At 44.4% G+C, this 24,349-nt stretch overlaps 1 protein-coding gene across 3 annotated transcripts in view; it reads left to right on the forward strand.

Moving 5' to 3' along the window:
- The first annotated feature begins 330 nt into the window (after nucleotides 1-330).
- HMCN1 (hemicentin 1) overlaps nucleotides 331-24,349 on the forward strand; it is a 176,103-nt gene continuing 152,084 nt past the window's right edge. For all 3 annotated transcript variants that reach the window (XM_088060138.1, XM_088060142.1, XM_088060143.1), the window contains exon 1: nucleotides 331-864. In XM_088060138.1, the coding sequence (XP_087916264.1) occupies nucleotides 609-864 (256 nt within the window). In that variant the 5' untranslated portion in view covers nucleotides 331-608. The remainder of the gene's footprint in view (nucleotides 865-24,349) is intronic.

A 24,349-nucleotide genomic window follows, 5' to 3' on the forward strand; every position in this document is an offset into this window, starting at 1 on the left:
CCGACGTGAGGAGGAGATCCCAGGTGAAGGAGGGACACCGAGGTGAGGGCAGGGGCCACAGCGGGCCATGGGAGGCGGGACCAGGGCGGGCGCCGCCTCAATCCACAGCCGCTACTCCGGGGGCGGCAGCCATCCGCCGTTCACATCCCCGGGGGCTCCATCCCCAGCCCCGGCCGGCAGCAGCAGCCCCGCGGCAGGGCCGGGGCTCAGCCCTGTCCCTCAGGGCGGCGCTGCCCCAGCCCTGCCCGGTACGGAAGGCGGAGCGGGGCCGCAGCCGCGCGCAGACAAAAGCGGCGGCGCTTCCTGCTCCGCGGCTGAGGGGAGCGGGCGGTGGGCGACGAGCTCCGCTCGCGGTCTTTGCTCCCCTCGGTCTGTTCCCGCTCTTCCCAGTTTATCTCAGCGCGCTCCCTTGTCCGTCCTGGTTTATCCCCGCGCTCTCCCCAGTTCTTCCTGGGTCTGTCCCCGTGGTCTCCCAGGTCCCTTCCGGAGCTATCCCCGTGCTCTCCGCGGTCCGTCCAGGTCTTTCCCCGCGCTCCCCGCGGTCTGTCCCCGTTTCACCGGCCCGACTGCCCCCAGTGCCTTTCCCGGCCGCCGAGGGTGCCGGCGCGATGGCTGTCGGTGGGAGCCCCGGGGCGCTGGGCACGGTGCTGCTGCTGCTGCTCGCCCTGAGCGCCCGAGCCGTGACCGAGCCCGAGGCGGTGCCCGAGGGAGCCTCCACCCTGGCCTTCGTCTTCGATGTAACCGGCTCCATGTACGACGACTTGGTGCAAGTTATCGAGGGCGCATCCAAGATCCTGGAGACATCGCTGAAGAGACCCAAGCGGCCGCTGTACAACTTCGCGCTGGTGCCGTTCCACGACCCAGGTAGCCGTTCATCCCGGTGGGCCGAGCGGGACCCGGGCCGGGGCGAGCAGGATCCGGGAAGGGCGGCAGGGAGCTCCCGAGTGCTGGTACAAGGTTGTTTCCTGCGCTTGCAGAGACTGGAGCCCAAGTATTCTTGTCCCGTCCTAGTCCCTGGCGCACACGTTTCTCTGCAGAGGGCGAGTAACATTTTGTGACCACCACCTCCCTATCTCTCTACAAAGCTTTCCAAAGCCTTCAGGATATACTGGAGTGGGCTCTAAGTGCACTTTGTGTACCACAGAGTAGCTTAAGGGATGAAATATTTCCCTTAATTGTTCTGATACGGGCTGAAGTAGCGTCAGTGAACTGCATGTGTAGTAGTAATGGTGCTACTGAGTTTTTTTCCAATGCCCTTCTATTGGGAGCGCAGTTAAGAACATGCATAATGCTGTTGCACTCCTCCTCCTGTCTTATTATCCCCTGTTTACATTCAGAAACTTGCATTGAAATGATCCAGAAGCTTTACATAGTGTGTTTTTTTTGTTTGGGGTTTTTTTTATTGCCCTCATCATACCGTTTTTCCCTCTTATGCTGTACATTGTGCATTCCTCTCAGCATCTGTTGTTTGTTCCCTTCCTATCCATTTTCTCTGGCTTTCTTTCTCTTTCCTTGTCAAATTCTTCTGTTGACTTGAAGAGGAAATAGGAACAGGATGCCCCAGGCTGGTGATGTGTGCTGTACTGTGCAGTTTGCGCTCTCTTAAATAAAAACAAAAAAACCACAACACCCTAGGAAGTGGGAAAAAGTCCTTGAAAATTACCTTTTGCCTTTAGTTCCCATGGAATATCTCAGAATATGATATTCCCAAACTCAGTGCTTAAGAGTTCCATTTTTGCAGTGATGCCAGCAAAAAAATTGGACATCCTTTCTATTTCCCCCAGTCACAGATACTTCTGCTTACAAGACATATGATTGTTATTGGTATAAATACCTTAAACCAAATGTTTAGAAAATTAGAGGGAATAGCTTGTGTAGGTTCTCCTTTTTTTCTTACAAAGAGTTCTTCATTGTGGTATCAGAGTTTTCTGTCACAAAAGGGTCCTTACTGTTTCCACATCTGATGTAATTTTCTTTTTGTTTTCCCTCTGTTCCCGCCCTTTTTTTTTATTATTATTTTATGAAACAAGCTTATATGGGACTTAAGAAGCATCACGCCACAGAAATAAACAACAAGGGAAAGATTTGGGTTAAGTGTAGAACCCGGAACTCTTTTATAGCCTGGAAAATCAAGTTAATAGGTCTCTTTGGACCTCTTTTTCCATGGAATGGCCAGAAGATCAAGAAGATGGGTTGAGAGTGTTTTGGTTTGCTTTTCTTTCAATGATAGCACATCTTCAGTGATCAGAAAGGGATCATTCTAGGAGTTGATAGTTCTCTTTTTCCAGAGTGATTGGGTAGCTATTCCATCCACAAGGGCAAGAAGATCTTGTGTGGTGCACTTTCAGTTTGCAGGTTTGTGTGGTGGTCCTTTGTTCTTGTGCATCCTCAGCAGAAAGAAGTCTCAGCTTTCTCTCTTGGGTAGTCTTGTGGTTAGTTTTCATAACAGACCACTTTCACATCCTCTGTTTCAGTAGCTCCTGTTTTCTTTCTCATCGTGTATGTTTTCATTCAGTTTTTCTTCTGAGCATTTTCACCTTTTCAGTCCTTTTCTCTGTCCTCACATTCTTGCACCCACTGCCTCTACAGGTTCTTTGCTTGTGTGCCATACTGACTCTTTTGATTATGCCTTGTTACACCACCCCTCCTCGCTCTGTACACACCTCACCAGCAGCAAATCCACTGCCACCCTCCCCTGCTTGAGTCACATTTTCCCACTCACTGACTCCTTGCTTCCTCACCTCCTCCCCCATTCCCTTTCTCTGCACAGGAGATCCCTTTCTTTGGCAAATGTTAGACTTCATATTCAGTGGAGCAACTGAAACTTAAACCTACAGAGGACTGACCTGTACAGCACAGAGCTGCTGGCAAACATGCCTCAGAGTATCCTGTTACACCTCTCTGTGTGGAAGTCCAACTTCCCTGAGAGGGCCTTACTTAGCGTGATGGATAACTTGTGATGGCAGGGAGCTCTCTCAAAGTGGAGGATGGACAATTTTCAATTTAATTTTGTCCTAGTTTCTGAAAATTATTTATTTGGTCTTTCTCAGAATAGAAAGACACACCACAGGCCAGTGTCTTGAATTTTATGAATGTGCAAGGTCCAGATGACTGCTGGTCTTCTGTACCGTACATCTGATGATGATCAAGCCAAGGCACTTGAAAAGAAAATTCAAGAAATGCTGTTGTGACCACATGAACCTCTTTTTTTTTTTTTTTTTCTTCTTTTTTAATCCATAGAGAAGTAACTTTACTCAAAACCTCATAAAAATACTGAAATACTGCTTGGCAAGTATTTCACAGCATCCAATTTGTTTACCTAGTGTTATTCTTTCTGAAGGTTGATCAACTGAATTAATTAGCATGAAGCTATTTTTTTTTCACAAGTTGTGTTGTTATTCACTCAATTCTTCTTCCAAAAAAAGAGCTTTATATGTAAAAATTAGTTGCCTCACAGGCAAATTTTCTGGATGTTTTGGTGAGGTGCTGTGGTCCCTGGGCAGGTGGGACTCTACCAGGGGTACAGATACAGTTGGGGCTCAAGTCCAAGGAGCTTCTCTTGCAGATACACTGTTGATAGGTAATTGCAATTTAAATTGGGTGTGGATTTGGTTTCAAACTTTATTGTTTTCCTAGTCTGTGTTGCAGAGTGCACTTGACATTCCACAGGGCACAGCTGGATTGTAAATAATTTGGTATAAATGTAGTCTAACAGAATATGGGAGGATTTTTAAATAACTCAAAGTGCTGCATTATTAGTGCTGCATTGAGGGACTGGAGCTTGTCCAGGGAAGGGAATGAAGCTGGGGAAGGGGCTGAACACCAGGAGTGGCTGAGGGAGCTGGGAGGGGGGCTCAGCCTGGAGAAGAGGAACCTTCTGGCTCTGAACAACTCTAACAGGAGGGGGCTGCCGGAGGCATCAGGGTCTGCTGCCAGGGGACAGGATAAGGGGAAATGGCTTCAAGCTGTGCCAAAGCAGGGTCAGGTTGGACGTTAGGGAAAATCTTCTCACAGAAAGGGCTATAAAGCATCCACACAGGCTGCCCAGGGCAGTGGTAGAATCCCCATCCCTGGAGATGTTCAAAAACCAAGTACGTGTGGCACTTGGGGACAAGGTTTAGTGGTGGTGGTGTTGGGTTGATGGTTGGACTTGATGTAAAAGGTCTTTTCCAACCTGAATGATTCTGTGATTCCATGTCTGTGATGTGCCGATGCACTGGGGTGTGTGATGGTAGATTTGTATGTTTTCCCTACTGCAGTGGCATTTTGGTAAAACAGGAATACAAGGAATACAATATTTTTAGTATTAAATCTGAGGCCTTTGGCACAGAATTATGGCCTACAGAAAAATTAGTCATGGGTTTCACATTCCTATACTGTGTACCGTCTGGTGGGATGCAGAGAGGTCAACTTTGGAAAAACCTTTTGCTTTGGATTCTACTTGGTGAATAAGTATGTGAAGTGCTTTAACAGATTACAGGGAATTTTTTTATTTTGGACTTTCAATGCCTAAACGTGACCACAGAACTTTTGTAGATAGTGGAAAGGGCTGTTGACTAAGAAATCTCTTGCCAGACTTGTGTTCAATGGAAAAACTGGTGTGGGGGATGGAAAATTGCCCCAAATTTAAGAAGAGTTGGCACAGGAAAATTTTGAACTGCAGCTAAAGCTGAAGATCAGCAAATGCTTTTGTTGTTGCATCTTGTGGGTCCTGATGTCCTACTAACTCCCATTGTATCCTGTGGAAATGGGATTGGACTTGGAATGTCTTTAACATCTGTGGCCAGCTTTGCTATTTTTCCATTATGCCATTAAGGAATTTTGGAATGGAAAATAAGCCTGAGAGGACGAATTCATCCCTAGTATTTTTCTGTAAAGCTAATGGAATTACACCAACCATAACTCAATCTGTGTAATTTAATTGAGCATTCCTTTAGTGTGAATGGCTATTCTATAGACCAAACTACAGTGATTAAGACAAAAATAAAGGGAATATGTAACCTCTGGACTTCCTGGGCTAGAGGATGGTGTTTGCCTGTTCATACTCCGCGTATCTACAGAACTCTGTGCATCTCCTGACCCTTTTCTTACAAATCAAATAGAAAACACTGTGTGAGAAAAGGGGAAACATTAATAGTGCTTAGTTTAGATGGGAAAATAGCATTGAACTTAAGTCACACAGTGTGTAGGAGAACTAGGAATACTTTTTTTTCTTGATCCCACACCTCTCTTTTGAGAGAGTAAAGCTCTTTTCTATCTTAAGTGAAGTTATGCACATAGTTAAGCATGTAGTTATGTGTAACTGGAGTCTCCTTTTTTTAACAGACTGGCAGGTCTGTGTCCGTAACATGGTTAGGCTGCTGAGCCACATACTAGCTTGGATCAAGTTCAGGAGGTCATATGAAAAGCCTGGGAACTTTGGGTTTTGCAGGTTTGATAGTTTTTTTTAGAGGTTATAATGAAGAAGTAATGTTTTTTCCAGAGAGTAATTTTATGAAATTAAAATTAGTCTATTAATGGAGTTAAAGTACTATGGCTATGCAGATGGATAATGAAGGGAGAGGGGAAGGCACTCCTGTGGCTTTGCTGTATCCACAGCTGGATGGTATCACAGATGATGTCACTGCCTCTTCCTCTTGTATAAACTCTCCTGATAGCCCTTCTCCCATGTGCTGTCCTGCACTTTTGCATTCTTCTGTCACTTGAGGTCTTTGGCCTTGGGCTTTACTGTCAGATTTATGAGTGTCTAAACTTCTCAGGCAAAGGCTGGGTCTGTGTAAACCAGTTGGAGAAGATGAAGAATGGTCCTTTTGGTATAGCCTGAAGAAGAGGGGAATTGTCTTCAGCATTCCCTCTGCTTCCTTTGCAGGGTGGAAGAAGTGCTTCAATACTTGTTATTAGTTTTAGTAAAGGACGGAAACGTGGCTGTAGGGAAACAATACTGCAGCAGTGGTTTCCAAAGCAGGGAGAGCAAGTTCAAAGGAAATGTGGTATTCTGTACTGGTATCTTGAGTTTGCCCACACCATGGAGGTGGTGCTTTTACAGGGGATGGGGGCAGCAGGAGAAGATTGGTGTCACAGAAGCTGTGGCTACCCCTGGATACCTGGCAGTGTCCAAGGCAGGTTGGATGGGGCTTGGAGCAACCTGGGATAGTGGAAGGTGCCCCTGCCCATGGCAAGGGTGAGCCTGGATGGGCTTTAAGATTCCTTCCAACTGAAACCAGTCTGTGATTTTATGCTTATAATGAAAAGGGAAACAGCTGAAAGAGAGAGAGGGATATGACCCTGTTCCTGTCCAAATTCCAGGGGCCTCCTTACCTTCCATAGTAGGTAAAACTGCTTAAAACTGTTTGAAAACTGTCTGTTATTTGAAATAGACAAGATATTGGGTTGCCCAGAAGAAATAAACTGCTTACCAGTGAAGTTTCTGTGGGCAAATATTTTGTGAAAGCTGGGAATTTATCAAAATATCATAACTTTTATAGGATAATGTATTGGTTTTGCATGACTTGGTTTTTGGTAGCAAGGGGGCCACAAAGATGGCTCCTGTAAAAAGCTCCTGGAAGCTTCCACTGTGTCCAGAAGAGCCAATCTCTGATGGCTCTGAAGCTGGACATGCTGCTGGCCAAAACTGGGCCAATATGAGAGTCTGGTAATACCTCTGTAACGATGTATTTAATACGAAAATCAAAACAAAGTCACAGGTTTTTCTCTGAGTCAGAGAAGAGGAGAAGGTGAGAACATGTGAAGGAAAACAACATGGAGACACCAAAGTCAGTGGACAAGGAGAGGGAGGAGGAGCTCCAGGTGCCAGAGCCAAGATGTGCTGCAGGCTGTGGTGAGGCCATGGTGAAGCAGCTGTGCCCCTGCAGCCCATGGGGATCCACGGGGGACGCAGAGATACAGCCACAGCCCATGGGGATCCACGGGGGACGCAGAGATACAACCACAGCCCATGGAGATCCACAGGGATGCAGAGATCCACCCCCATGTCATGGGTCTGCAGGGGGTGCGGAGAACCCTGCATCCTGCAGATGATCCTGCAGAGAACCTGCAGCCCGTGGGGTAGGTGCTCACACTGGAGCGGGTGGATTCCTGGAGGAGAATGTGATCCAGTGGGAGACCCGGTGGAGAGAGGACCCTGCTTCCAGGCTGGAGCAGCCTGTCCTTGGAGGGCTGCACCCTGTGGAAAGAGAGACTCAAGTTGCAGCAGTTTTGGGAGGGCTGTCTGCCCTGGGAGGGACTCACATTGTGGCAGGTGTGCTGTGGCTGCTGCCTTGAGAGTGCACCCATGCTGGAGAAGAACTGTCTCCTGAGGGAGAGACCCCACGGTCTCTCAGGGGAAGGACTCCACTCCCTGAGCAGGGGAAGAAAATCTCAGTGATGAACTGACCAAAACCCACAGGCCCTGTTTCCCTGTCCTGTTGGTGGGAAGGAGGGAGGGGCTGGGTCATAAAAGGTGTTTTAAGGGCTTATTTTACTTCTCATTATCCTCCTCTGATTCTGTTAGTAATAAATTTCACTTTGCAACCTCAAGTTAAGCCTGTTTTGGCCTTGGACTGTTTTCTCCTGGTCCTTAACTCATGAAGCCTTTGTTAACTTTTTTTCCTTTCCTCTGCTCAGCTATAGCAGGGGAGGATGAGCAAGTGACTCTTTTGGGTCATTGGGCCGGTGTCAAACCATGACAGATAGAGAAGAATTTCCTCAATTCTCTTTGGAAAGAGTAAGGTCAGAGGCCAAAAAAATTATGCTCTCCACTTAATTCAAGTAATTGTCTTATTTGAGAATTGAGTGGCTTTTATATTGCTACCAAAATCAAAAGTGGGAAAAAAATGTGCTAATTTAGGAATTCTCATCTCCCTCTTCTTCTGATGGATCACACACAGAATACCAGGTTAAAGCTGTCACAGCCGATCTGTCAGCACTGCTTTTTGGTGGCTTCAAATTTGTGAACATACCATCTAACAACTCAAGGGTGTGTAAGGATTTGGGGTTTTTTGGAAGCTTATTTATTTAGGATTTATATACACAGTGACAGCAATAATGAGTGCACATCCAAATTCCGAGTTTTTTCCTTGGTGTTTTAGGAGGTGCAGTGCAAAGTTACAGCTGTTCAGTGTTGTCTTGGTATGTGAGTGCAAATGATAAGCAGACCTGGGCGTAATAACTGGGAATTCTGCTCTTTTGTGCCAAAACTGATGAAGTATTGCTATTAATATTTCACTGGGAAATACTGCTTGCCTAATGCTCAAAAACTGCGCTGTGTTGTTACCACTAACAGGTGTTATTGTTGCTGTCACCAGGTGAGTGGCTGTCATCAACACAGCTGTAATGAACAGCTCTGGGCTGATAAGGATGAAATCTAAAACACTTGCAGACATTTTCCATCTCTGAGGCGTCTGGGATAACTGTACTGACCGTGTGGGGAAGAGTGTTTGAAACCTTATTGTCACCCTTAATGGAGACATTGTGGTATCTATAAAATGAATTCCCTGTGATTGCATGGATGTTTTCTTGTTCCTCTAGAGGGATTTATCTGGGGGTCCCTCTAAAAGTATCTGCTTATATAGATTATAAACCAGTAAGTATTGCCAGTGCCAGAAGCTCCAAAATCTGTGAGTCAGCCAAAATGTTGTGACATGATCCAAAAGCCTGTTAGAGCATTACTTACAACTTATTTTTCTGCTGTCTTAACTCTGCATGTCTAGCCCAGAAGGTATGCACAAGGGTGAATTTCCCCTCTGATTCTTGAATCCTTCTGTCAAGGGAAAGGATCATTCTCCCTGTTTTTACTTGAAGATGCAGTAGAGATTCTTTCTTTGGGAAAAGAATTATAATGCCTCAAATACATAATTCTTTTCTGCTTTGAATTACAATTTATTTTTCATGTTACATTTGAAATTGTTGCCTACAAAACTTGGAAGCTACTTGTTCTATTTTGCTTTGCTCACCTCAGCTCGAAGTGGTTTTAATCCCAAGGAAAGCTCTGCAGCTCATTTACAATGTATTCCAGTGCTATTCTGTCCCTAGAATTATCACTGATGCTGTTTATCAGGTGAGCCTTGCTGTTTGTTAGCAGTGTGCGCCTTTCCCTAGAACTTCTGGCATTTGCATAGAGGATACTTCACCTGTTGTGTCCCACATAGAACTCAGAGTGCCCTTGTAAACTCAACTTTTAGGTATGTGACAATTCACAGAGAGATCTTTTCCCAGTTTCTTAACCACTTTTAAACAAAGAAACTTCCTCATTCACCTTCCTCTCTTCTTTCCCTCACTCTGAATTTATCTCCCAGGAGTTGCAGCAGTTTGTGTTTGATACAATCACATGGAGAAGCCCAGTTAATCCTATTCATGGCAGTAATTGTTTAAGACAAGGCTACACTGGCTATGGGTCTTGATGGGAGCTCTGTGGTATGGAAAGAAAAGAGCAATTGCTGCTGCTGCATGCATCTCCTGGGTTGGTTTAAATGCACACAAATCAAATTCCTACTGCTGTAGAAAAAGCAGATATTTGGTGCAGATCCTCAAGTACTTTTAAGCTATGAATAAGCTGTCCCTCCCTGAGACTGATACAGTGTCTTGTTTTCATCTGGAGAAAACAACTATTTTCTGAGAATGCATGGTAATGAAATGAATAAAGAGCCATAATATTGTATACATCTTTATCTCACTTTAACTGAGGAAACAGTGTTCATTGTAAAGAGAATTGTCGCAGAAATATGGAAGGAAAGTTGACAAGGAGGCCAATCAGAGTATTTGCTTCTTGAAATACCAAGCTTGCTCTTTTCAAGTGCCAATCCTAGAGGAAAGCTGGGAAAAAACATGTCTGTGACAGGGAATTAGAATCATAGAACTGTTAAGAGAGGTTAATTGTTGAGAGGTTGGATAAGACTCCTAAGATATTTGAGTCCAACCACTAATCCAGTGCTGCCATGTTCACCACTAAAGAATGTTCCCAAGTGCCATATTGACACGTCTTTTGAATGCCTGCTGGGATGGTGACTTCTCCATTGCCCTGGGCAGACTGTTCCAGTGCTTGACCACTTGTTTGGTGAAGAAATTTTTCCCAATATCCAATCTTAACCTCCCCAGGAACAACTTGAGGCTTTTTCCTCTCATCCTGTCCCTTGTTCCCTGGGTGCAGAGCCTGACTTCCCCCAGCTGCACCCTCCTGTCAGGAATTTTTACAGAACTAGAATGTTATCCCTTAAGCCTCCTTTTCTCCAGGCTGAGCCCCTTCCCCAGCCCTGTTCCCTCTCTGGACATGAATTAATAGTGAATGCCTTTACTGAAGAAAATGAAGTTGAGTTCTCAGGGGAGAATAAAGAAGAAGAACCACCCAAGATCTGAACACTGGTGAAACTGACACTCTGATCCTTAATCCTTGCTCTGTGTGTTGCACTGCCATCCAGGAGTACTGACTTGATTAGGATCAGGCATGAGGCGGTGCCCAGGTGCCTTTGAAAGCTTACTGTTGTGTGGTGCAGAGGTGTGCTGTGTTCTGCCAGCAGAGGGTGAACAGTACCTATCCTGCAAAGGTGGCATGGAGTGATGAGACTCCCTGTGACAAGTTGTATTTGAGCTTTTCTTAACCAGTGGGAGCAAAAGGAGTTTGTATTGGATTGGTGATTTTCCAATGCATCATGTAATGTTCATTCTGCATCCTTCTGGACCAACTTGTTAGAAACCTTAGATCTATTTCCGCTGCACTGTGAAAATAGGGAACAGTCATGATCCAAAGACTACCAGAGCTCCAGAAGCTATTGGACAATGCTCTCAGGCACAGGATGGGATTGTTGGGGTGACTTGTGTGGGGCCAGGGATTGGACTGGATGACCCTTGTGGATCCCTACCAACTCAGGATACTTTGTGATTCTGTGACTTGAGGCCTCTGTCATCCTTTTTGACTTGTGCTTTAACCTTTGTGTGTGTATCAGAGGCTGCTTGGAATTCATACTTGGAATTTAGTGAGTGTGGATTCCACTCACTAAAAGATCTGGATAAACCAGATTAAGGACAGTGGAAAAGGAGAAGATATTTCATTTAGTTAATGTATTTTGAATGTGGCCTAAAGCCTGTCAGGAAGAACCCTTTAGACAGCCCTCAGATGCCAGTTGGTATATATTTTCCAGTCAGTGATTTGATTGTTGGCATATGCTATGGCTTTGGTTTTGAAGGAGATACATGCATCAGAGGAAATATTAAGAACATCTGTTTTTCAGTTTGCAAATGGTGAAACAGTTTCTCTGTTGAAAGAGAGTGATGGTGTTACTTGATCAGCTCACCATGCCTTGGTAATCAGCAGTTTTGTTAGAAGGAATAGGATGGATTTAATGAAATATGCTGTGGGCTGGCTGCTTTTGTGCTTCATTACTCCAGCCAGGGAGAATATTTTACCCCTCACATTGTTGAACATAACGTACGTACTTTTTGTAACTGTTGCTGGTGTTTAGGATTTCCTGTTTGAGGTATGCTGCTCTGAGATCAGATTTATGAGATCCTTTAGTGATGTTGGTAGTGAATTCATGCTGTGCAGTTGTTGGGTGAACTCTGGGTCCAAGATTTGCATTTTGCAAAGGTATAGTTTGCAGTATTGCCTTTTTTTAGGGAGATCAGAATGGTTTAGGTCAGGCGTATCCCATTATTATCTGTGGTTAAGCTGCTTTTGTTGCCTTTTGAAGAACATGTGCAATGTACTCTTTTGTAACTGGTTTGCTGGAGGAGAAAAGCACAATGACTTTGTGTTCCTGAAGCACTTGGATGGGGTCGTATGTCAAGATATATGAAGCCACGACACTGAGGACAGGATTAATCCCATTTCACTTCAGGAACTTAACTGAAGACTCTCAGCTGAGAGGCTGGTGACCCAAAGGCACTTTCTGTAAATCACAAAATGAAACTGGCACCTTAAGGAGCAATTAATCCCCTGTGAATTTTTAAATACTGTTTGGAGATCTCATTTGCTTTCACTGGCTGTAGGGGAAGCAATGGTTAGTTCAGTCAAAACCCTGAATTTAGAAAGTATGAAGTTGAGAGGCTTTCTGCTTTCTCACATTTTGCACTGGGCTGACTGTCCACATAATAGTCGCTGAGGTTCGTTTCACACCTAGATTTTCATCCTACCACATGGATACCAAGGGCTCTCGGGGGGAAATAGGTTATTCCCACATGGTGATCCCAGCAGCTGAAAAAGGTCCCTGGTGGGGCAGCCCCACCCTGAGGGCTTCTGTGAGCTTGCTTTGTCAAAGTCCTTGGTGCATTTCTGATCATAGGGCTACTCAGAAGCTCATGCACCTCCTTTGCCCTCTCCATAGATTATTGGCAGGGTTTGAACCTTGGGTGTTCAGAGACCCCTTCTGTGTTAGCTAAACACTGGCAGCTCTGAGGCTGATAGTGCCACGGGACAATCCCCAGGTGGGGGCTGGGATGTGCCTTGTGCTGTGTACTGCAAATGTAAATGTGCTGTGTGTGTTAATGCAGCAATGTTAACTTACTGTTCTATATCCCTGTGCTCCTCCATCTTGATTTGCTTTGGCACCCTTGATACTCCTCTCTGTGCACTTTCCCAAGTTGTAGTCCATCTCCAAAAGCATCTCAGCCACAGATTTCAGTCTGCAAGGCATTACTGGTAAGATATATGCGTTTTTGCAAATGACATATTCCCAGACAGCAAGCCAGCATGCAGCAAACATCTCAAACAACTAGAGATAACTGAAAGGGTTGAATTTATTCTTAGTGATGTGTCCCTCTTAGCAGACTCATCCATCCTCGCTGGAATGGTGGCTTCCTTACCATTTGCTTTTGGGAATAGACCAGTAAGTGTGTGATATAGGTACAGTGAATGATTATACAACTTTAAAGGCCAATCTCATGTAGCCTGATTTATAATGGAGCCAAGTATCAACTTCATAGGATAAATTACAACCAGCAGAGCTTGCTCAGCAATGAGAGGTAACCAAAGCAGAACAGGACCCTAGTTCTTAGCCTGGAAAAATGCTGCTGAAGTGGAGTGAGTGGGGGTGGGTTTGCAGCATGGAATGAGAATGAAGGAATGTCTTATGTTGCTGTAGTCCCTGCTAAATGTCTGGGCTGTTTGCTCAGGATAGCAGCTCTGAGCTGTGACTGTAGGTTACTGCTGGACTCCTGCCAGCTTGTTTAAATTAGATTCTTAGCCTGGGGGCTGGGGTGGTCAGCAGGAAGCCATTGTAATTTTCATGCCTTGGACACCAGTGTATTTTCATGAGCTGAAGTGAAGTGTCTCTGGGGATGCTGAATATCTCTGAAACATTTCCTGAGTTTTCTTAAGCTCTGCAATGGTATGTCCGAGTCTGTTTTCCAAAGGATGGAGCTTTTTGTTTAGTTAGTGAGGTCTTAGTTCACTTGAGTAGTATGCTTTTGTTGTTGGAACTTAGTGAGGAACAGAAGAAGAGGAGGAAAGCTGGAAAATGGTGGGCTCTGTCTTAGGACAGCTAGGAGTACTGTAATTTCTTTTATGCTCCCATATTAATTTGTGTTTCTGTTTACTAAAATCTTCATGAGATTGTGACTTCAAGCTACTGTGTCAGAGCCAGGTTTTTAGGCTGCAAACAGGGGAAATGTTTGGGCAAGCACACATTTTTAGGTAAAAGAGCAATAGCTGGAACACCCAGGCAGAGAACCTGTGATTCTGCCCGTCTTTGGGCAGATCCTTTCCCGTTTTCTGTTACTTACACAATACATTAGTGGTGTGATTTTTAATTAGAGATCTTTAGCATCTCTGTGCACACTAATTGCTGTCATGTGCCAGAGTCTGAGTACCAGTAGCACATCGAGAACCCAGGGTATGGCACAGGCCGATCCAAGTCCCTGGTGATGCCCTGGTACTTTGTTGAAATAAGGCATAGTGTACACTGCCTGGGTTAACATTTTGGCTGCTCTCCTACAGCATTTGGAGAACATAACAAAGTGCTTAGGCAGTGGTGCTTGGCCAGGATTGTTTACTCCTGATTTAACAACATGTTACTTAAACCCCTATGTCTTAGCACATTTCAGATGTCTGTGTGGTTGGCTTTGTTTTGTTGAGGTTTGTTTTTGGTTTTTTTTGGTGGTGGGTTTTTTTGTTTGGTGTTTTTTTTGGTGTCTTGGGGCTTTTGTTTGTTTTGGTTTGGTCATGGCTTTTCCTTTATAAATTTTACATAAGCTGAATCAAATCACAGGGAATTCATGTGACCTACCCCTGAGTCACAGCTCTCAGTGTTAACCACAAATCCACAAATCACTTTTTTCTCCCTGAAATGTTTATTCTTCTTTTCATTTCTTTCCTAGTCTGTCTGACTCCCCATCTTTTTATTATCTTTGTATTCAGCCCATCCCTTCCTCAAAATTTTCATTGACCCTTTTCTCTCAGAGGTTTAGTGTCTCTTCTCAGCACTCCCCTCTGTATCTCAAGATTTCTTGGCAGTCTGGAGTATCTTTTGCATATACACACTGGATCCTGGTGGTGAAATGTGCTAGTGCTACAATATATTCTTGCTCTGAAAGAGGTGCTGTGTTACCCGCAAAAGGGTATGTGTGGGAGAATGCAGAATCATGGAATGGGTTGTCTTAGAAGGGGCTTCAGAGACCATCTAGTTCCAGCACCCTGCTGTGAGCAGGGACACCCTGCACTAGTTCAGGTTGCTCAAAGCAATCCCTTGTTCTGCCACTCCAAGCTCATGTCCCAAGTCCCTTTCCAGCTCTCCTGGATCCCTTTTAGGCACTGGAAAGGGCTTTAAGGTCACCCTGGAGCCTTTTCCAGGGAAGTTCTCTCTGGTGAACACCCCCAGCTCTCCCAGTCTGGATCTAGAGCAGAGGGGCTCCAGCCCTACGAGCATCTCCATGGCCTCCTCTGGACTCACTCCAGCAGGTCCATGTCTTTCTTGTGCTGAGTGTAGAGTCTCACCAGAGCAGAGTTGAGGAGAGAATCCCCTCTCTTGACCTGCCAGGTGATGTTTGCCTCAGCCTGAATGAGGCTGCTAGCTAGGACACATATCATTGTCCCTTCACATGCTGGCCATGGGAGTGAGTACTTTTGTAGAGTTTGTTCTGGGTCAAAATTGGACCAACTGACCCTGATATTTTGTTTTCTGAAATTGTTCAGAATCTGTTGAGTTACACTTTCCTAAAGTTGTAACTGTAGTGGACAAAATAATTATTGTTCTGCACTGCTTCCTGCTTCCATCGTCTTTAAGGTCATGGCTTTTTCTGATCCCCAGACATGAGTAGTGCTTGGCAATCCCAGATTCATTCCCAAACAATCCAGGTTAGCAGAGGCTAAAGAAGGTCTTTAGTTTGGGAGCTTGATTAGAGTGCATGAGCCACCCTGGGGCTGAGCAGAGGAGGTGATGGCTTGTGTTGTGGTGGTTCTGGCCAGCAGGACTGGCAGTGGGCTCAGCTGGCAGATCTGCAGTGAGCAGGGAAGTACCGTCACTAGTGCTAGTGAACTAGAAGGACTGAGTTACACAGGATCTGTGTATGAGGGAGAATCTGGGCAGTCTCTGTGAATACTGACAATGGGGGGAAAAATGTAGCTGCTTTGTGTGTCAAGCTTCGTTCTCAATATTCCTGCTGTGGCTTATGCTTAGGATGCGAAAAGATTGTGTCATTGCTGTAAAACGCAGGCCCTTTCTCCATCTTCCAAAATTGATTTCAATGGTATTCTGTTACCCAAATGAGCCGCAGTATAGGGAGATGAAAATAATGACTGTTGGCTAAATGCCATTTTGAAGAATTGGCAATTTTACCACATTGAGCAAATCTTTTAATGCCTTGGTGGTTTGGCACAGCCACCGATATGATGTGTACCTGTTGCTGGGACTTTATTTAGAGGAAAGGCACATAAATACTCCCCAGTGTAGAAGTGTATAATATGGTATGCATCTGGAGCTGCAGCTTTGCAAATGGTGAAAGTCTGTATTCCTTTCTGGAAAAGACACAAGGGAGGTAACTGAAGAGATGCTGTTGCATTCCTGCTTCATGGGGATGAGTCTTGGTTGATCTCAAACTGTCCTTTTTACAAAACAAATAAGAAAAGTCTTGAATAATGAAGCATGTTTTGTATTAGCTCATTAATTTGCATAAATCTTGCTTAGAGGTAGATTTGAAGTACATAACACTTTTCACTCTGTAGAGAATTTTGGCTGTGGGTATTTATGGGGTAACTCAAGCCCATCTCACCTTGTGTTGTAGCTATGTAGCATTAAACGCTTGCTTAGTTACTTGCAATGAAATGTCCCATTGTGTAGATACAAAAGCCTTTTTTCCCAGTTTGATATCCTGTACTCTGACCAGGTTTTCATCTCAGTTAACATGGAGTAAATCCAGAGTAATTCCACTACAGTCAGTGATGCTAGTTTGGATTTACACCAGTATGACTGAGCTCAGAGTCTGGCTTTGGTTGTCTGCCATCTTATTTTGCTAAATATTACATCCTTCCCAAATATGCTTTCTCATCTTGTTTTTAGACCTTGCTGGCTCCTCCTACTTTACCAAATTCCAAGAGTAACAACATAGGTGAAGTTTACTTGATGAAAGATTGTTTAAGCAGGGTCTGGTTTTTATTAGCTCAGCTGGTTTTCATTTTTTCAGCCCTTTTTGAAGTCTGATTGTGCTCAGGCTGGAATCTGGATCCATCCTGCTTTTCTTACTTGACTCAATTTTGTCCATTAGAAGTGTGGTATTTTAAATTACAGGGTGCTCCCTGATGTTATTGTTCAGTAAGAATTATGTGCCTCAGTGATGTTTTAAAGAAGTTTTTAACTCCAAAGATCAGGAAGAAGTACCTTAAGGCATTACTACTAATCAGCAACATAATGTGTTTGGAAAGTCTCAGTAAATGTGAGATGTAACTTTGAAGAATGAAATTAATTAAGCTTTTCCTGGTTTTGTTGATATTTCCTTTGTAGAAGTGTACACTCAACTTTCTCACAAAGTATTTTAATTTATCATGTGTGAGAGACATCTGGAATTTCATCTAGGCTATTCTGTTAGTTAAATAGGGTTTATTATTCAGGTTTGCAGTTTGGACAGTTTTTATCTGTGTTTATGTAGTTTAGCTGGACACTGGGGTCTTGGGCCTCGTAATCATTCCAGAAATTAATCTGTAATGTTTGTCTTAACAGTTTTGCAGTTGGGCTTATGCTGGTACAGTATTGCTACATTCATGTGATGATAAATAATCCTGCCCAGGATATCCAGCCCCAGCTCTAGAGATGATGAAGGGATAGGAGATGGGAAATGTCACCTCCTTTAGTTTGGAGAGCTCAGGCACAAACTTTGTAGTTAACCAAAACACTTTGGAATGTTTATATATATATTCTGTTGATTTTGATACGTGCTTCACATATCCTTAAAGTGAGGCCTGAAGATCTGCCTCTGGAAGCAAAGGAGATGTTTGGCAGAACTGGTGATTTCAACCTGAACCATCCTGCCTTACTCATTTGGATGCCATTTTGTACTGCAGACACCTGGACAAGATCTTCAGGAGAGGCTGGATGACTATCCATGAATATTTCCTGAATATCTCCTGAATTCCATGAAATGACAGTCTTCACTGTAACCATTCCAGTGGGCAGTTGGTACAAAAAAATGGTGTCTTGGGCCTGCCCAACAGGCTGTTGTTTAAAGAATTAGAGATGCCCTCACAATCTTTGTTCCTTGGCCTTCATTTCATGTTCATCAAAATTGCCTTGACTCTCAATGTACGCAGGAATTCCATTTTGGTTTGTGAATGTCTTTAAGACACTGGAGGGTGAGCCAGAGAGAGTTTGCAGCTGGAGCACTGAGCAGCACAGCAGGGCAAAGACAGGACTAGTCTCTAAGGGCAGGACTGAAGACAGGCTGGGAGAGCTGGGAGTGTTCACCTGGAGAAGAGAGGTTTCTGGGGAGACCTGAAAGCCCTTTACAGTGCCTAAAGGGCTCCAAGAGAGCTGGAGAGGGACTTGGGACAAGGGTCCTGGAGGGATAGGATGAGGGGGAATGGCTTCCCACTGCCAGGGGGCAGGGTTACATGGGCTTCTGGGGAGAAGTTATTCCCTTTGAGGGTGGGGAGGTCCTAGCACAGGGTGCCCAGAGCTGCTGTGGCTGCCCTGGATCCCTGGAAGTGTCCAAGGCCAGATAGGAGGGACTTGGAACAACCTAGTGGAAGCTGTCCATGCCCATGGCAGGGTGGAATGAGATGAGCTTCAAGGTCACTTCCAAACTCAAACCATTCCATGATTCCATGCCATGCACTGGTGGCATCCTCAGTGACTTATACTTGCTGCAGCAGCTCAGGAATTAGCACTCACTCTTCACTCATGTTGACTCATGAGGGCAGTGGTGACCTGACCACTTCAAATATCTGACCTGTCAGATTGTATTTGAAAGGACCTGCCAGTTCAGAGAGTGGGTTTTCTTCCAGACATGATGCAGATCCTGAGAAAAATATGCTTTAGATTGACCTACACAAACGGTGCAAGTCAGGTGATAGCATTGATTTTTGGAGCTTGATGGCTTTATGGTCACAGATCCAAATTCCCCAGAGAAGAAATCTTTGTGCTCTGTGTTGTATAAACAAGCTGAACAATTTAGTGTAAACAATCATCATGGTAAATGCTTCTGTTTCTACACTGTAATCATTCTTTTAGGATAAGTTTGGTAATTATTTAGCGATTGATTATTTCATTATGAGAGTTCTGTGCTTTTCCAGTAGTCAGCTGAGTCTGCTTGGGCTAGGCCAGATAGAGGCTGAAACTGGGAAATAGAAGGTTCAAGACAAATCAGTTAGTCTAAATAAATTTCTGTCTAAACATAAATAGTGGCATTATTTCAAACAAATTTTACATGATGAGTGAATGGAAAACAAAGTTTTGCCTAGTGTATTCCTGTTAAGCTGATGAGGGCAAAAAGTTAATGTTTTCATCCACTTTTCTTCCTCCCTCCCTGTTCACATCTGCTTTTTGAGTTAGTTTGGAGAATGCTTGCATTTTTACACTGTTAAAGCTTTGTGGAATTTTATAATCCACAGATAATATTTAATGCTTTCCTCTCTTCCACAGCTTCCTAAAAACTACTGAGCATTGAAACCTGCATCAAGAGCAGAAATATTCTGATGCCTTTTTTTTCTTCTTCCAAAGCCATGAAACAGCTTTCTTCTAGCTGCTGAGCTCCCGTTGTGCTGAGGCATCCCAGTGCTCCTGTGGGCTGTGCCGTGTCTGTGAGTCAGTGCAGGGGCACACAGGACCCGTGTGGGGAGATGATAGAGATCTGCATGGCTGGGATTCCGCAACTGGGCAGAAAAGGCTGGGCGCAAAGCTGCCTGGATTAGCAGCTCCCCAGTTAAGCTCTCGTGGATCCTGCTGTAATGAACTGCCTGGAGTTCTTGCTTTTGCAGAGGAGTTGGCAAAAGGCAGTGTGGTTGTAAGGGAGCTGCTGGAGCACAGGGAACAAATGCCATTTGTGGGGCTCATCAGTAGCATCTGAGCAGGGCTGCAGTCCAAGTGCCAGGCCAGGCCCTGTGACACACACCTGTGCTGTTTTTGTGAACTTGGCAGTCTAGTCTAGTGGAAGTTATGTCAGGGAGTTGGAACAAGGTGATCTTTAAGGTCCTTTCCAAACCAAAGCATTCCATGGTGTTCACTGGTGGCATCCTCAGTTATGGTGCTTGGCTGCCAGCTGCAGCAACTCAAATTTGCCCTTGAAATTAGTTTTCTGAAAACACTTCCAGAGGCTTAACTTTGAGTTTGTCCTGAGCCAGACCCATAGGGAGTAAAGACATAGCACTGTAGTACTGCTTACAGTCAGCAAAGGCTCTTTCCCTTCCTGCTCACAGGGTGGAATGGGGTAACAGCTACAGCTGAAATCCTGGTTGGTTTCTTGCTGTGGAGTCCAAAGTGCTGATGGTCTCTTCAGCTCATAGAATCCCAGAACAGTTTGTGTTGGAAGGGACCTTAAAGCCCGTCTCATTTCACCCCCTGCCATGGGCAGGGACACCTTCCACTAGCCGAGGTAGCTCCAAGCCTTGTCCGGCCTGGCCTTGGGTGCTTCCCGGAATGGGGCAGTCACAGGCTCTCAGGGTAAGTCCTTCAGCTTGCTATGGCAGCTTATCTGCTTTGAAAACTTCTCACACCCTTGAGGGTTTAGGTTGACTCTGAAGGATGCTGAAGAAGGGACCTGATGAGCTTTTAGGATTCTGAGTCCTGCATGGATCCAGATCATACTGAGACAGTGACATGCTCTGAGTTCTTGGCTGAGCTGTTGGTGATGAACCCCCAGAGCTGCTGTTTCACAGCTTGAGAAGCAGCCTGAAATTCTTCCTGGTCAAGTGCATGGCTCTTCCAGCTTTGGACTTCTTTTTGGTCTTTTCTCAGTTGACATTTAAAGCTATGTTGTTATATAAGACAGGCGGAAATAGCCTCAAGTTGCTCCAGGGGAGCTTTAAATTGATATTAAGAAAATTTCTTCCCTCAAAGGGTTGACAAGCATTGGAACAGTATGTCCAGGGAAGTGGAGGGATCACCATCCTTGGAGGGATTTAAAAACTGGATGGATGTGTCACTTGTGGATGTGGTTAGTGGGGCTGTGGTTTGATTCAATGATCTAAGGGGGCTTTTCCATCCTAAATGATTCCATGATTCTCTATTATAAGGTGTTTTGCTATCTCACTGAGAAGTCAATTTTATATGACAAATAACTGTGGACAGAAATTATGCTTAGACATGGACTGGCGGATTGTTTATGTACCACAGAGTTTACACGCATCAATGAATGTGCAGTTTCCCTTTCCAAAGTGACAACTAAACATGTGTGTCTTGCAGCCAGACCCTCAGCAGCACTGAGTGGGAGACTTCTGTGCAACAGGATTCATTTACCAAATAGTCATTCTCAGGGCCTGTGTGACTACTGTGGGGAGAAGTTCTGGTTTTCAGTTCTCCTGGCTTATTAAAACCATGAAGTGAGTGCAGTGCTGCAGAGCAGGGGGAGAAAAGCCTCTGTGCCATTGTGTAGGTGGCTCCCAGCAGCCCAGCTCCAGGGGTTGCAGCCTGTCTCAGGTAGAAGAGCTGCCAGCTCCCTGTGTGCACTGCTGGGCCAGACTCAGAGCTGGGAAGAACCAGAGGCAAGGCATTCTCACTGCTGTGGCCCATGGAAAGCAAGGACACATGAGACCACTGTCATCACTGAGCTATTCTGGCAGTGTGGAGACATTGCTCAGCCTGGCCTGACTCCTTTCCCCTTCCACTGGGTTGTGGTGAACACTACAGTTTCTCAGCCTTGGTTCTCTAGACTTCTGCAAGAAGTTTATCCCTTACTTGAATGGTTTCTGCTTAAAAATGTTTTTCTTGGTGCAGTTTTGCAAATGACACAATTACAAATGATGCAGGGAAAAGTGAAGGGATGGGAAAGAGCTGCTTCCAGCTGACTCACCAGTTACCAAAGTAAACAGTGCTCTAATGAAGCTTTTGAGAGGCTCATCTGGCCATTAAAAACTTGCTATATCTTTATTTTTAAATTGGCATTTCAATCCAAACCACATATTTTTAAAAACAGAACTATAATATTTCAGTATCTTCTTCCTGGGTTGGCTCTGTCAGATAAACTATTTTGCAGTCTTATTTTCTTCTTTTTCTCACTGCCTTCTTGTACAATAGAATCCTGCAACAGCTCAGGTTAGAAGGGACCTTGAAAAAAATCATCTAATTCAGCTTCTCAAACAGAGCCTCACCAGGCGCAAGAAATGTGTCTGATAGGTAGAAATACAAAATGAACTATTTTGAGTCTTCATTGTTTAAGTTAGTAATAGATTTTTTAAAAGATCAAAAAGTTCACGTTAACCTGTAACACCAGTAATAGCCCTTCTTTAAACATCCTTAAGTGGGTGTTTTAACTTCAGCTAATTGATGCCTCTTTATTCACAGTGGTATTTGAAGCATCACTGGACCCTTGTTAGAGCCCTAGGGATAATATTTCCAGCTGGATATTGTCAGAGTAAATAATTACTGTACACGGTCAGTGTTATCTTCTGTAATATTCCATGTTCTGTCAGCTGCACATGGATTAGTTCTGTGAAGTGGAGACTTAGCTGAAATGATGCAGAGATTTGAATTTACAGTTGTAATGCCTGAAAGGACAAGGCTGGGGTTTCTAACGGTTTTACACTGGTATCCCTTTAGCAATTCACTTTATAGTGGAATACTTGGACAGGAGCTAGGGTCAGTTTAACTGAAATCAATAAAAACTCTGTCAGATACTTGGAAAGAAGGCAGATGCATTTTTAGTAGTAAAAAGGAGTATTTTAGGTACAGAGTAACCTCATGCAGAATATTTGAATGTCACAGTCGGCTCACTGTGACTCCAAGTCCGGCCTGGCCAGGTGAATGTGGCAAAATAGAGGGATGGGAACAATGGAGTTGCCCAAAATGCTTTAATGATGGTAAAATAACAGCCCCCAGAAGCCACATGTTCTGGGGGCAAGCTCCAAAGACCAAGGGGCATGGCGAACTTAACAATATGTGGGGATACCTGAGGGCAGGGGTCCAATCGCAAATGCAGACCAGGGACATGACCATATATGTGACAGGTCCTGAACCAACTGAGAGCCAGAACCAGAAACATGGTCTATTATGGAATGATCCCAGCAGCATCCTAATTTCCAGCCTTTCAGTATCCTTCCTGCCAGGTCTCAGGTTTATGCCTTCTGTACGAGTCATCTGAGCTAAGCCACTATCCATCCCAGCCGGTTCAGTTCCCATATCTGAATTTTGTACTGAATGTGACACTTCTTTCTCCCAGCAGCTGGCCTCAGATTACTTGATTTTTGTTATATTTGGAAATTGTGTTCTCAGAGGATGGCAGCTGGATATATCCTAAAGCCTTTTATAGTATCAAAATGATGATGTTCATGCACATGTTTGTATGTATATGTGTGCAGGCACACGCATATAATCTCCTAGAACCTTGGTTTTATTCTCCTAGAATTTTTAAAAGGAAACTTTTCTTTCTTTCTTGTGTTCTATTGAGAGACAGGTAGCTTTGTATGAAAACTGAGGAAGCTCTATTTAGTAGTGTTTGAATTATGCAAGTGTAGGTAGGTCTGTGTTTAGTGTCTATCTTTTCCCTTTGTTTAGGGCTAATTGAGTAATTATGTGGTTTGCTGATACTTTGCTAAGCAAAATTTAATTAATGTTTCAAGGACTGTGGCATCTGAAGGAATTCTAGCTCAGTCTTTACTTTTTTGTGTTTCTTTTAGGGAAAAAAAGCCTAAAATTTACCACACTGTGTTTGAGTTTCATATCCAACAGTGGTGTTTTGTCACAGGCTGTAACTCCCTCCAGCCAAAGAAACCTCCAGAGACTCATTTAAATCTAATACACCATATTGCATCTATGGTCAGGTGCAGAGCCACCAAGGGGGTCATGGGGATGGAGCACCTCTCCTATGGGTAAAGGCTGAGAGCATTGGGATTGGTCAGCCTGGAGATGAGAAGCTTTGTTGTGACCTAATTGTGGTCTTGTAGTACCTGAGGGGAGCCTCCAGGAAAGATGAAGAGACTTTTTACAAGGGATGGAGGGGTGGCTTCCCTTTGCCAGAGGGAAGCACTGGTTAAGTGTTAGGAAGGAATTGTTCCCCATGAGGGTAGGAAAGCCCTGGCACAAGAGTACCCAGAGAAGCTGTGGCTGCCCCTTTGCTGGAAGTGTCCAAGGCCAGGTTGGACAGGGCTTGGAGCAACCTTGGATAGTGGAAATGTCCCTGCCCAAGGGATGGAACTAGATGAACTTTAAGATCCCTTCCCACCTAAGCTTATGATTCTATAATGATTTAAAATAAAATTATCATGTGAGAGCAAATGCACAACACAAGCTTCTTAAAGAGCATGATAAGGTTAATATGGGAACATACTCTGAAAAGTCCTTGTGTTCCCATGGTCTCTTGGCAGTTTTAAGCACTGATGGATTAGTGCCATGGTCTCCATAAAGCTTGTTAGGAGAGCAGCTTCTTGAAGAAAAACTGGCTGCTGCTTTATTAATAACTGTGGGGTAATTACCCTCATCAAGTACCATTCCTGCCTTGGGACTTCAATGTGTGCTATATAATGGGGATGTAGAATGTTTCCCCTCATCCAAGACTGAGCAGGACTGGCTTATCCTGCTCCTAGGATGCTCAGGTTGCTGATGGTAACTTTATTTGCTTAAAGGGTCTACTTTTGTGTAGCTGTGGGTTCTGAATGCATTAGTAGTTCCATATCCTTTGGGAAAGCAATGCAACTTCACTTTCAGCAGGAAAGAGTCAGTTGCTTTTCAGTTTGCTGATGTCTCAATATCAAAAAGCTGACTTGGCTTCAGTAAGGTAGCTCTCT

This window comes from Pseudopodoces humilis, chromosome 10, assembly GCF_049639895.1.
Source record: "Pseudopodoces humilis isolate 2021_Gansu_Grassland_sample_001 chromosome 10, ASM4963989v1, whole genome shotgun sequence".
In the NCBI taxonomy this organism is placed as follows: Eukaryota; Metazoa; Chordata; class Aves; order Passeriformes; family Paridae; genus Pseudopodoces; species Pseudopodoces humilis.